The sequence below is a fragment of the Protopterus annectens genome, chromosome 9.part0 (assembly GCF_019279795.1).
Source record: "Protopterus annectens isolate FY-2018-M chromosome 9.part0, PAN1.0, whole genome shotgun sequence".
Lineage (NCBI taxonomy): Eukaryota > Metazoa > Chordata > Ceratodontiformes > Protopteridae > Protopterus > Protopterus annectens.
This window is the reverse complement of record NC_056743.1, coordinates 1019062085-1019077338: the sequence shown is the minus strand read 5'-3', so window position 1 is coordinate 1019077338 and position 15254 is coordinate 1019062085. Positions and strand designations below refer to the sequence as shown.

The 15254-nt window shown below is 37.2% G+C and overlaps 1 protein-coding gene across 1 annotated transcript in view; it reads right to left on the bottom strand.

Moving 5' to 3' along the window:
* FMNL3 (formin like 3) overlaps nucleotides 1-15254 on the bottom strand; it is a 1635345-nt gene that overhangs the window by 333432 nt on the left and 1286659 nt on the right. The window contains exon 19 of the mRNA XM_044082195.1: nucleotides 12583-12663. Coding sequence (XP_043938130.1) covers nucleotides 12583-12663 — 81 coding nt within the window. The remainder of the gene's footprint in view (nucleotides 1-12582; nucleotides 12664-15254) is intronic.

Genomic DNA, 15254 nt, shown 5'->3' with positions numbered 1-15254 from the left:
TGTAATGAATTTAAAAAAATGTTTGAAAATGAGAATATAGTAGTAGTAATAACACAAAAGCACCTGTATAATAAATTACTACAGTGTTTGTAGTAAATCTATGTATTAACATTTTTAAGGGACGAGTGTGGGGTGTTTTACCATTGAAATTATCTCTCCTCAAAGATCTACTGATATAGTCAGTACTTTACACACAACTGCTCTAGCTTCTTTGGGGAGTGTCGCTGTACAAGAAAAATACATCTGGGTATATTCCCACAAAGTACTATCAAATACATGGGAGGTAGACAGCTACAAGAACCACTATAGTACTCTATGTGGTATAGTAGTTTCTAAAATGTCTTAAACATTTTTTTAACCTCCCAAAAGGAAACTACTTAATTGGCTATATAAAATGTCCACATATAGGTATACCATATTTACGATTGTCTTTGTGATGCAGTTCATAGCTGAAAAGGGCCTATAGATCAATCCACTTATCTGGTTAACAAAATGATAAATAAATCTGCACAGAAAGACACTGATGCTAAAAGGCAACAGCTGTTGTTGAGATTAAAGCTATGAATAAAAAATATAAAATCTTTGCCTGTCTACTCATCAAAGCTGAATGGTATGGAATGTTCCACCTAATTTTTTTTCTTTCAATTTAGAAAGCACAGACCAAAGGTAAAGGTTGTTGGGCTTTAGCCAGTTAAAATTATTTGGATGTGCACTAAGCTCTTCTTTGTTGCAGTAAGTACAGCTACCATCCTTAAGGATCAGTTAACCATGAAAACACATTATTCCTCATCAGTGTTTGCTGGAATTTTTTGCATAGCTTTACATCCTTCTCCTGTTTCTATCGTTCATTTCTGTGCTCCCACTCAGGACCTTGCCCTATGGTTTCACTGCTGACACCTAACTGTCCCATTTGTTCTGAGGGAACACAAGCAAGGTATTCCTGGGCAAAGTTCTTTTGCAGCAAGCTACTATAAAGAAAACTGATTGCAGATAAATGGAACAAACCTCAAAAGGAACTATTAAACTCAGCTAAATGTAGAACCACAAACAGAAGCAAGAAACCTCTACCTAGCTAAAAACAACTGCTAAAACCAAAAAAATATATATATGCTGGCAGATGCCTAAGGCAGACACCTGACATTAGGACCAAAAATGGATAAGTAAGAAATGCATCTGATTCTCTAATGTGACTGTTATAAACTTGCTAGCTGCGTCTCCTAAACTATCACTTAATCTTCAATTTACAGAATTTACCATGCAGGACAAAGAATACTACTGAACTTTTTTGTACAAAAAGCTACAAGGTCCTGACAGCCAAATAATGAAGATTTGTTCTGATTTAAGATACATTAGCCCCATCATTATTATTAAAATGGTTATTTTCTTTTAATACAAGAATATGAACTAATCCTCATCCATGAGAATGGCCTATCTGGTACTGGTCAGAAACAAGTAAATCTGGATTAAATAAAAAAGATAACACCTACATTTTCCCTAAAACACACAAACACACACTAAAATGCATGACAAAATGTTGTACATTAGAAAGGTCACTGCTTTAAAGAACATTTGTCCTCTTCAGTTTGATTTTGTGCTTAAGAGGGTAATGGATGGAGAAACTTTTATAGCAGACTACACAGAATCAATGAATAAAAGGCATGTGCTTAGGAGGGTAATGGATGGAGAAACTTTTATAGCAGACTACACAGAATCAATGAATAAAAGGCATGACATAAGAAAAATTATCTTTAAGTCTGACAATGACTTCCTAAAGTGATATTCTGTACTTAGGGTATTCAATCATGATCTGCCAGAACAATACCTTACCCATGTGACTGAAGAAAATGAAAGCACTTACCAACAAGTTTGGATTCCTGGAGCAGGTTTTTCGAAATCTCAGACTTGTGTGTGTGGTTTTATCATTTTTTTGTATTTGAATGAACTCATCCCTAAAACCAGAGTAATACGGGGCTGTGTGGCATTGAATCTATTACGTAAAGTGTTCCTCCTCCCATTTTCTAAAGGGCAGACATCCAGTTCTTTTATCTCCTTTGCAGTATTCAGTAGTTAAATTATAGTTGGCTTAGATTTTGATTTCTACTTTCTAGTAATTGCTTTCTGGCAGCTTATAGCATTAAAATTTCTAGGTAATTCAGATCCCTGTCCCAGATCAAAAGAATAATTTCCATAGCAACAAACATTTGCAACATCATCTCTAACAAGGTATTCTGCACAGAATTTTTAAAATATACAGACTTGTTACACTCCCCCAAAAAATGTTCACAATTATCTAGATCTCTTTCCAACCACATCTCCAGCATTTGCTATCTAGCAGAGGAAAACTCTGAAATTTGTTTGGGCTATAAAAATATCTATGCAAATACTTTCAAGCAAAATGTCTAAACCTTCTGCACCTTGTCACATACTTTAGAGCTAACAGATGTCTTCACACTTTGTAAATTAACTTTTTAGGCTCGCTTCTCAGTCTTTTCTAACCTCCACTGATTGACTCTTATGTAATATTTATTATGACCTGCTAACTACCCATTTTTTAACAGCAGTTTCTATTTTAGACTCAACTAAACGTTCCATTACAGCTGGCAATTCACTTAGCACTCCACTTGTCTCTGTTTGCCTGTACTCTTATTAAACTGTGGTAAGAGGTCACTTACTAACCTACAGTTCAAGCATCTGCCTGGCCTCATCTCACTCCATTACTTTTCCCTCTCTAGTTATTTGCTCTCTAGATCTTAGGTCTTTGTTAATTTTCTCCAGTAAATTCCATCACCCCTCTTGCTTATTTTTCTATACCCCAACTTACAGTCACCCCCCATTGGTAAAATCTCTTCAAACCCATGTTGACTTATTTCATAGAACACTTTCTGCTTCTTTATGAATATAATACTCTCTACGGTGGTGATTGTTATTCTCCTTAAGGACCTGCATCCAAAAGCCTACGTTCTCATTTCTCAAACTACCCTCTGGTTCATCATTATCATCACTTTTCACCTAGATTTATAACCTTCATTTTGTTGATTTTCTATATGAACTCTAAACTATCAGGTAATACTAAACTACCTTCTTCTATGGGGAGAATCAATTTATCCCTCTCAAATCTTGATCTCCTCACCTCCGAAATAACATCTTCAGCTCTTTATTATAGTTCACAGCTTCTCTTCAAGTTGATAAAATATGTCTGATCTGTATATAAACCAGAGGGACTAAAGTAATTTTCACTGCTTGTATCTTACAATTAAGAGCTTTTGGTTTCTTAGTTTTTGTATTGCCTTGTGTTTAGCCTCTTCCAGGATTTGCAATCAGAAATGAGTGATGTAGAACAAAGATACTCAGACAGTACCAATAGCAGTAGGAGCGAGAGAAGTAATAAAAAGAATTTACAATTGTACTTTGAATATGTTACTAATATAAGGAGGCATTTCTGGGTAGAGTGCAGGTGCTGCAGAGAACACTCTAATATTATTTCAGTCTTTGAACCATCATCGCTCCTTGGCTTAAAAAAGGGTCTATTCCCATCGCAGTATTATAAAACCAAAACATTTGGATAAATTAAACACAGAATCCTTTTTAATCCATACACCTCATCTTATCCTCACACACACACATATATATGTGTGTGTGTGTGTGTACGTACTGCTGAACCAGTTATTTATCATCATTAATTTACATCCTAAAAGAATTAAAACAGTCTCAAAATATTCTACAACAGTGAAATGTCATTTCCTGGATTTACCAAATTTAAAACCATGGCATCTAAAAAGTAAAGCTAACTTTTCTTGATTACCATATCATTTATACCCTTTGATTTTTGAGTCCCATAACTGATTTGCCAATGCCTCTAAACATAAATCAAATAAAAAGGTGAAAGAGGACCCCCCCTGCCTGCTTCCTTTATTCAAACAACTTTTCAGAGTTGAACTATCACACTAATTACTCCCTCTGACACTTCACATGTCCTCTTAAATACCTTATTAGTCTATCAGCTAAAGCAAATGCTGCCACTGCCCTAGTTACAAAATCCCAACCGACTCTACTGAATGGTTTCTCCGCATTTAGAGCCACCAACAATAGCAGCGTTTTCTTATATTCTGTTTCCCTCTGGATCATTGTTATATTAATGCTGTCAAATGTTTGCCTACCCTATACAAAACTATACTGATCCATATTTATCAATGCTGGTAACACGTTTGCCATTTTCTTAGCTAGTGTAGTCATAAATGCTGTATAATCATGATTTTAAATTGAAAAAGGTTTACACAAAGCTAGGTCTGAAGGGTTTTACCCCATTAATACAGCCGCCGTGGCTTTCTTCAAAGATGCTGGTATTCCTCCCCTTTCTAAACTACTACAAAACAAAACCTTCTAGATCCTTATCACCTTCTTTCCTCCTTACGTCCACAGGAATACTGTCTGCTCTTGAAGTCTTTCCCGATGACTGTCTAAAAATTACAATTTTTATCGTGTCTCTTCTTATCATAGCCAATAATTGTGAAGCCTCATTTTTTCCTAACCTTGGCATACTTGTATGTTCCATGAATATTTCTGTGTACACCCTTTCTCTTGGTTTCCACAGTCCTTTCTCCTTTATTCAAATTTTCATAAAATATCTGAAATAGCTTTAATACCTCTATATAGGACTCTGGTTATTTATTTACTTTTTTAATTTTGTTACAGGCTCCCTATGTCTGGAAATTACCCTTCTTCTAATGGGCCCCACAAGTTTGACAACAAATGTTTATACTTTCTGTTGCTCAAGTCAATGGGTTATAAGTTTTTCTGCTTTGGCTTTATCAAAAACAACTGCTTAACTGCAACTTTTCTAAACTCATGAATACTATCCCAATTCTCCCTTTAGCACTCTGCGGTTGTAATTCTTCTTGTTCTTTCAGACTGCCCTTATTCTGCTATATTTTAATATTTGCTAGTCCCTCTAAATAATTCCCATTACTTCTTTCTCATAACTCTTTCTTTGGTATTTCTACTCTTTAGCTATTCCTTCAGAAGAAATTTCTATCATTCCTAATAACTTCTGAATTATTTTCACTACCCATTCCTTAAACTCATCTCTTTTTAACAGAAGTAGGAAATTGTCAGGGTTTCATTTTTATTTCATTATGTTGCATCTTTGCCTTAGTTTTTATTTGTGCATATTCTAAGATAGTTATTAGATATGTGCCAAAGATTTCAATTAAATACAATTTCTCCTGTGCAGCAAGTTCTATCCAGTTTAGCCCAGTTATGGCACCTTGAGGAGTAATATTTAAATTCTGTGCTCCTACAAGTGAATTTGCATCTCCCATACCAAATATTCTCATATATTTCTTCAGAAATATAACCTCATTTGCTATATTTTTCCTTCTATGTAGCAGATACATCCTTACAATTGAAAATTAAGTTCCAGTCCCTACTCGAACAATTTTCCAAGTTGAAACTGTTTTACCCAAATTATCTTAAGCTCCATAACAGTAGCTTTATGTGGAACATAAATCCATGCCAGCCTAATTCTCCACTCTTGCCAATAACCCATTAATACCACAAAATCTTCCATTATTGCCTTTTCCTCTTCTATCAGTATTGGAGCCGCCTCAGCAATCATTATTATTACTCCCTTTTTCCTTTGTCCCTGGTATTCTGCTTTCAACCCTGAAATCCTTTAACAAATTTAAATATACATTTCTATCCAAATGCGTCTCCTGCAACAGTGCTACTTGCACCCTACATGTTTAATATAATTCAATACTCTGTTTTTGTCTACATCTGTAAAGCCATTTTCATCTCATGATATTATGGACAGAGCAGCCATTATGACAGAAAGCTATTACTCCCGCTAATTTTATATATATATATATATATATATATATATATATATATATATATATATATATATACACACACACATATGATTAAACACATTTTCATATCCCTGCCATTTTTAATTATACAAAAAAGCACACAAAAAATGTGCACATTTCAAAAAAAGTATATCCCTCCACACAGGAGCAGTTATCCCAAACTGACGGCTGTACCCACTGGCATTGCCTTATTAGAGCGGTTTCCACTTACATTGATTGCTACCTGTTCTTTTCTTAACTCTATTCCACTCTTAAAATGTGAAAAATAGCATGCACACTTTCAATAAACATTCAGTTTTCACCCCAAGAAAAAATGCACTGGCTACCATTAAAGAAACAAACTAAATTGTGCATTGTTGTACTAAATGCATTTTAGTATTAAGGAGGCTGGAGAGACAACTACTCAGTTAACGTACTCAGTTCCTACACTTTCAATCTTTATTTTTCATTACACTGCTTGCCAATTTACCTTTAAATGTTAATTGCATTGTACCTCATACATTTCACTGAGGAATCAGTGTTTAGACCATTCAGAAATTAACTGTTTTCACCTGCAGGGACTGCTCATCTCCAAGCAAAAGCAGTTGATAATGAGAAAAAACAGCTAGTAGCTTAGAAGATGCATAAATGAATCTTTGTAAACATCACTCAGAACCCACTGTTCAGACAACTCATGATTAACTGCTTGTACCTGTAGACTTGTCTACCACTGATGACATGTCCTAACAGAAAAAATAGCTAATGACTTTGCAAATTTAAGAAGGTACTGTTATATGCCATGCTTTTCATCATTTAGCCTTAATTTTCTAGCCTGCTTGCTTAAATGCACGTCTTCAGCTTAAACCAAGGAAATTAATCTAGACATGTACCCTTGTTAAAACAGCGGCAAATATCTTAATTATAAATATAATACGATAAAAACTCTTTTACAGCCCCCACCTCAGCAGCCCAAGATCAAAAACATTACATTAACTTCAATTTGCTTCTTTTGAGTGTTCCTTACCTAATTACAGTGTAATTGCAGTGTAAAAGCATGGATACATTACAAAAAGTATTTCTTGTTTTAGTATCTATAACATACACAGCAGTCGGATGATAATACCCACCCACATTTAAAATGAGATCACACTCTATGCAAAATTGTTTTGCAACATAACATACAATTTACATCATGACATTTTTTATACAAATAACAACTGTCTTACTTAGAGTTGCTTCAATCCCTTCAGTATTCTAAACACTAATGACAAAGTGCATACAGCAGCAATAGAGAGGTACAAGGCATCAGAGGTACTCTACCAACTTCTGGAAAGTGACTCCGTGCATGGCAAAAAAAAAGTATTAGGTTGCAAGGCAAAGACAGAAAGATAAAGAAGACATGTCATCAGACACCCTTCATAAGGGATGCCAGCAACAACCTGCTCACCAGTCCACAGGACATCAGAGGCAGATGGAAGGAGCTTCCAAATGAAGAAAACCCCACAGAAGCCATACTGCCACAGACACAGTCTACAATAAAAGAAAAATAGGACAGTATCCTGGAAGAAGTAAGAACAGCACTAAGGAAAATGAAGTCAGAGAGAATGCAGCAGACTCAGAAGAGGTGACAGCAGATATGATAAAGGTGTTGGATAAGTGGCTCCTGAAGTTACCCATAGCACTATGGAGAGAAAGGTGTTTCCCAGAGGACTGGAGAATAAGAATACTAGTGCCACTGTACAAGAACAAAGGGAACATTCACAATTGAAGGAAGCATATATCAAACTCCTGTCATACTGCATGCAAGTTCTGCAGAGGATGATTCATAAATGAATGTGCAGAGCATTAGAAAGATGGGAGATGGGTTCAGATTCAGATCAGGGTGCAGCAGAACTGAGCCAATCTTTTTGTGAGGCAGATAGTCAAGAAGTAGCTAGAGATGAGGAAATAGTTCAACTGGGCATTCCTAGACTAGGAGAAAACATATGGCAAAGTCCCACACAAGCTAATTTGGGCAGTCTTGCAATGCTGTGAAGTCCCAAAAACACTGACAGAATTAGTGCAGGCGATGCACATGGACCAGTGTTCTGACTTGCAGTGTGTTCCCAGAGGCAGTGGGTTTGCATCAGTGTTTAGTTCTGAGCCCATCACTGTTCATACTGATAATGGATTACATTAGAAAACAGCTCTTAGGTGACAGGTCATCAAAGTTACTGTATGTAGATGATGTGGCACTACAGGCAGACTCAGCAAAGGATATGGGAATGGAAAGCATAACTGAAGGTGCATGGTATGAAATGGAGTACAAGACAGCTGTAATGGCAGAAAATGGGAAAAATCAGAAGCTAAAATCGAGTTAGAAATGAAACTACTGGAACAAGTTAACAGCTTTAAATACCTGGGAGAGTTGGTTCAGGAGAAGAAAAGTCTGAACAAAGAGGTCAAAACTAGAATAGCAGAGGGTGCAGCCAACTGGCAAAGTTGGTCAGGGGTGGTATATGATAGAAACATGTCACCAAAGCTGAAAATAAGGTGTACAAAACAGTGCCAGTACAGTGAAGGCATGCATCTTGCACCAGCTTCTTGACATTCCCAGATTACAGTGATAAGCTTGCTTATCTTCTGTCTAATATTTTAAAAATGTCCATCATTTTCCCTGATAACTTCTGGATTTTCCCCGATTCACTAAGAACTATATTGTACAGTGAATTATTTTCCACAAACACTGTATTATCCCTAGTTTTTGATAATTTTCTGTCACAATTTGGTCAGAAGCAACTCTTTCTGCATATTCATTTGCACCTTTACTAATATAGATATTGGCTGCTTTCTTGTGGCCATATTTTGAAACATACACACAATCTGCCCTCTCAATTTTTTTTTTTGTATCCTTCTTTTTTTCCAAAATCTCTCTATTTCAATTTTCTTTTTTCAAATGACAATACGATAACTCAAAAACACAAACAATACAATACAAATACCTATCTAAAGAAAACAGACAATCTCGTTCCGAGAAAATTATACATATATACACATATATACATATATATATATATATATATATATATATATACACACACATATACACAAGAAGTCACTACATCGTCAAGTAAAGTATGAGAATTCTTATGTTCATTTGGTCTCATAAGGGATAGTCTACATATAAAGTAAAAATAGAAATTTAACCATTTATTTGTATGTTTAGGGAAAATACCTAGTTACACATATACTAAGTAAAGGGAGAAGATGCAAGAAAGACTGGTTATATTACATTCATTTCTTATTTAAAGGTTAGCTTTTCATGACAATTTGTAGGCAGATTTTATTTGTCAAGAATTATATCTAGCAAGTAACCCCGATATTTTTGGTAATAGCATTTGTTTTTTGTTTTTGAATAAATTAATTTTGATAAAAGACTACACAATATGGGACATATGCCAATGGAAAGACTAACATGGGGAAAATGAGACTTGAACTCTAACTTCCTATGAAATATAGTATTATGCTTAACCAACTCCATCATCTTATAAATGCTAAATTCTCACAAATACACACTGACTTACAGAACATAGATTTAGTTAAATTAATACTTGAAAATCTTGTGATTAAAGGGAAAACAATTTCTAGGACTTATAAAATTGTAATGAGTGCAAAACATCAGAATTCTTTATTATTTTCAAACTATTGGCAAATGAAAAATCAATCACTAACTGAAGAAAATAAAAAACTAGCCATTGAAAATACAAATTCATTCCTTTCAAGAAGCTGTTATATACACAAATTATGGTAAATAATCTATATTATACCTTATCTAAATTAAATAAATTCAATCCTAACTTTTCGCCTATATGTCCCCATTGTCGGGATCAAACAGCTAATATTTTACATGTCATGAGGAACTATACTAAGATACACAACTTATGGTGTTCCTTGAGAGTAAGATTAGAGAAGATGGGATATAAAAAATCAACCCTTACTTGGGAGACAGCTATATTGTACATTAATATCAATCAACTCCCAAAAATATTAAAACATGTCTTTATTATGATGTGGTCCCTTATTAAATTCTTTATTACAAAGAATTGGAATGTCATGTCACCAATTACATGGGAAAATTTTAGCAATCTGGCTATCAAATATATCTCATCTCACAAATTAATTTATTCAAAAACAAAAAAAACCTCTCAATTAAATTCTGCTATGGAACACCAGTGCAATTGCTTATTTGTACTTCCATAAAATTAATGTTGCCTGTTTCTTCCAGTTTTCCTAGTACAGCAAAACGTCTCAGATTTATCAGTGTGTTCTAACTCCATTATCTTCTGAAATGGCTCTTACTGAGAAGCCTCATGTTCTGCAAGCCTTTTCTTCATTTCAGCCTCAGATTTTTGCATTTTATCACCTAATCTGAATAGCTGTTTAAAGCTTCTTCTACTTTTCCAGCCTTTTGCTGACTGTATCAAACCCTTGAATGTTTCACTTATTTCAAATACCTTTGAGTGCATTAGATTTATTTTGCCTCTTAATTACTGGAAACCATCTCTTGGACCAAAGCTGAAATTTGTGTTTTTTTTTTTGGCTTCTCTTTTTCTGGTTGCTTTTCTGTAACTTTCTCCAAAGGTTTTCCTTGATGGCATTCAGGCAGTGTAATTAACAGACAGTCAGTCACAGAACTTGACCCAATTTGACTGATTTTATTGGCTTTTTTTTTCAGTTTGTTTTCACACTTTGATTGCTCTAACTCGTTCACCAGTATGCAGCCACCTTGGAAGTCCGAGGTAGTGTATTATCTTGTTTCAGGAGAGAAGGCTGTGGTGCAAATTAGAGTGTATGCAGGTGGGTGTAAGTACAAGCCTATTTAAAACAGCAACAAAGCACTGAAAAGTCTAAAACTAAGTCATGAAATAGCTGTCGGGAGAACTAAAGACTACTCAGTGGGATGTTCACTGTGAAGTCTATTCTTAGATGTGGATGTACAATCCAGCAATTACTAGAAAATGGAAATCAAAGTGTAAACCAACTGTATTTGAGGTAATGAATATTGTAACAGAGCTGACAAAAAACTGGAAGTGGGCTCTTTAGAAAAGGTAAGATACATAGAAATAAATGTAAATTGTGGGAACAAAACATGACGCATAATGTTCTGGAGAATACTGAGCTTTAAGGAAAGGCAAGAACTGAGCAATTTATGCAATGTTGGAGTGATGATAGTTATAATAAAAAAATATTTTTGATGTATAAAAAGAGATGAGATGTTAAACTGAGGCCCCATTTGCTTGAGTAGGTGGTAGCTCAGGTATATGTAAAAGAGGAAGTTCCCAATGCCCTGGCCAAATTGGCTTTAGTAGTATGAATACCACTTAGGGTCTCCCCTGAAGAGAGACTACTAGCCTAGTAGGACTAACCTGGTCAACAAAGGATAAAAATAAATAAGTGATCAATGCCAACTTACCCATCCTGACGAATGAAGAAGTGGTTTCAGTTGGCCCATCATCACAGTAAAAATGGATGCTTGCAAACCCACAGTACATGGGTGGAAGCAAGGAAATGCACAAGATAGAAGAAAGTAGGAGGCCTCACAGTAGGATAACTGCTTATGTTAGCCACCAGGAGTGAGATTAGGGCCTTAACAGAAACGCTCATTGCCATGATACCTGGATGACAGCCCATTACTATTGGCTTTCGCCTCCTTGCTGAGGATACCCGGTACGGGGAATAAATGGGCTCAAGATCAATAGGGGAAGACTCAATAATCAGAAGTCCTGGAGATAAAAATCATACACACAAAAAAACCTTCTGTAGTCAAGAGTGGCACAGGCCAGGGCATGTGTTGACCAGGTAGATTACTAGCCCACGGGTGTTGACCCTTGTGACATTTTAGCTGAGGAGACATCTACCTGGGGACCTGGATTACTAGGGGAGTTTCTGCCTCGAAATAATAGCGATTTTATTGGGAGATGTGCTCTAATGGCACAGCTGCAATAATTGCAAGATGGACAACTACTAAAATCTCACAGATGGACTTGCTAAATACCATTTTTGTTAATTTTAAGCAAACAAAAAGTGAAATGGATAGTATATAGTCAAGCTGCATACAACCTTTTAGCTTTGTAGAAAGTACAATATGACGGAAATAAAACAAGCAGCTGAACTTGTAGACATGAGATATGCCATTTCATCCCCTCTAAATTCTAACTTAGTCACAAACTAAAATGTTCTACGCTAAATAGCCTAGGAAGCTAAGCTACTCAGAAACATATAATCAACAAACATACCTTGCACACAGGTGTACTACATTGTAACTTAACACTCCTACATGTTTGTACTCTGCCTTGTGATACACTTAGAACAATCTGTGCCGCATGCGCTACACCTTTTTACTACTGCAAGTAAACGATCTTGCGTATAGATATGTACTACACTTGCATGTACAATGTTCAATGTCTTACTTCAAACACACTCCTTCAGGTAAAACACTCCCAACTCTACTTAAAGTTCATGCACACTTGCTTTCAAATTCCTTTTTCAGTGCACTTCGTGATAGTAACAAATGCAATTTTTCATACATAAACTATTAGCTGTGACATAAATTAATTTGCTTATTGCACACATATCTCATTACAATACCCCACATACATGTACTTCTCCTGTATTATCCCACCCCAAATATGAATAGTAATCTTGTTTTTCTCTCAGAAACTGCCCTCTATAAAAATGGGGACACAATACATACCAAGTCTAGGCTTTGCAGCTTGAAACCATAGATTGCACCCCTCTTGCTGCTGTTCATGTAGTTTCCTAAAGCCAAAACAATCTAGGAAAAAAAGAAAAAAAGTAAAAGGAAGCCAATACAATTAAAATGCAGTGCATTAAAAAAGAAGTTATGTCCTTACCATAACGTTCCATGTGGAGTGTTCATCTCGCCTTGGTTATTACACATGGGTTCGGAGCCGATCCTCGGCTCCGTGCCGGCCGACTGCAAGCTCTGCATCGAGAAGAAGCTCGAGGACATCTAATACCCACAATCCCCCTCTGCCTTTACCTCAGATCTAGTTTGCAAGCAAACCAGACATAAAGCACGCACACATGCCAACTATATATATAAAATACATATATATACAAACATACCCAGTGTATGACAGTAACAGTAATACTGCAACAGCAGAAGGAGAATACTCCAGACCAGGCACCAAATCGAACGTTCTTCCTAAGGGTGGGAAGGGTGGGAGTGTAATAACCAAGGCGAGATGAACACTCCACATGGAACGTTATGGTAAGGACATAACTTCTTTATGTGAGAGTGTTCAATCTCGCCTTTGTTCTTACACATGGGTAGCGTCCCTAGCTCCATGATCCTGAGGAACTCAAGGGAGAACGTTCTTGAGCACAGTGGAACCAAAGGTTGCCCTATCCCTAGAAACCCTGTCCACTTTGTAATGAGATATAAATGTATGTGGTTTAGCCCAAGTAGCAGCCGCACAAATAGTGTCTAAAGGTAAACGAGCTGCATGAGCCAAAGATGTAGAAATTGATCTGGTAGAATGTCCTCTGGGTTTTGCTGATAATGTTTGATCAGAATCTTCATAAACATAAATGATACAGTCAGTTAGCCACTTCGAAAGAGTTCGTTTCGTAACTGCAAGACCCTTTCTGCTGTCAGCAAAAGCTACAAATAGCTGATCAGATTTTCTGTGATCTTTTGTTCTATCTAAATAAAATCTGAGTTGTCTATGGACGTCCAGTTTGTGCAACATATACTCTAGTTTATTAGAGTGGTTTTTAAAGAAGGTGGGTAATTCAATGGACTGATTAATATTACTAGTAGAACAAACTTTGGGAAGAAAGGATGGATTAGTGCGTAGGGATACTCTGTCAGAATGAAAAATTAAATAAGGATGTTTGACCGAAAAGGCCTGCAGCTCAGACACCCGTCTAGCAGATGTAATAGCCACTAGAAATAATGTTTTCCATGACAAAAATTTCAAAGTGCAACTTGAAGCTGGTTCAAAGGGTGGTAACATCAATTTAGAGAGCAATAAGTTTAAATTCCACGGTGATGTCGGACTTCTGACTGGTGGTCTGATATGAAAGGAACCTTTTAAAAAGGCTTTACAAAGTCTGTGCGCCATAATAGGTGCACCACTTTCTTCTACATGATAGTTAGAAATGGCAGCTAGCTGTACTCTTAAGGTAGCCGGGGAAGCTCCTTCCTGAAATAATTCAGTCAGAAATTCTAAAACCTTATTCAACGGAGCTGTAACAGGGTCCAACTGATGTGACTCCGCCCAGAAGACAAAACGTTTCCATTTACTGGTGTAAGTCTTTGTAGTGGAAACTTTATGAGAAGCTACCAAAATATCTTGAACCGCCGATGTAAGGGGAATTGACCTGGCTAAAAAGGGAAGCGGAGCAGCCAAGCTGCTAGATGGAGAGATTCCAGGGATGGGTGAGGAACTGCTGACGAGTGAGTCAGTAGATCTGGCTCTGGGTCCAGCATCCAAGGTCCCCGAATGCGGTGATGCAATAGAAAGGGGAACCAAATTTGACGAGGCCAGAACGGAGCAATGAGAATTATAGTCCTCTGAAGGTTGTTTGCTTTCTGTAGAAACTTTGCAATCAGGGGAAATGGAGGAAAAGCATACAGGAGACCCGGGGGCCAATCGTGCACCAGCGCGTCCCTGGGGACTTCCCCTGGAGGGGGTAATAGGGCAAAGTAGCTCCTGCATTTGGCGTTCATTGGAGACGCAAACAGATCGCAGGTAGGCTGGCCCCATTTGCGAAAAATCCTTCCCGCAACTGACTGTTTGAGGGACCACTCGTGAGGCAATAGTATTGCCCTGCTCAGCCTGTCGGCTATGACGTTGGATGACCCCGGGATGTGCGTTGCGATCAGAAAGCGACCGGTGGACTCTGCCCATTGCCAAATTCTCATGGCCTCTCTGCATAGTTGGTAAGACCTGGTTCCCCTTGCTTGTTTATGTACCAGACTACGGACATGTTGTCTGTCTGAACTGCAATGGTCCCTGGAGGAAGAAGGGGAGCAAAGTGTTGCAACGCCAAAAACACTGCCCTCAACTCCAGAACATTGATGTGCAGATTGTACTCCAGATTGGTCCATTCGCCTTGGACTGTCTGTCCCTGAAAGATGCCCCCCCACCCTATCAGGGAAGCGTCCGTGGTTATCGTTGCTGACGGTGTGGGTAGCACAAATGGTCTTCCGCCGGATAGGTTGCAAGTCTGTAACCACCACCTTAGGTGTGATTTGCATGTTTTCGTTATCAATATTTCGTGAGTCAGTGGAAGTTGTTGGAATGACCATTGTGCAAATAGAAGCCATTGTAGCACTCTCATGTGCGGTCTTCCCAATGGTATTGCTATGAGAGAAGCTGCCATGAGACCCAAAAC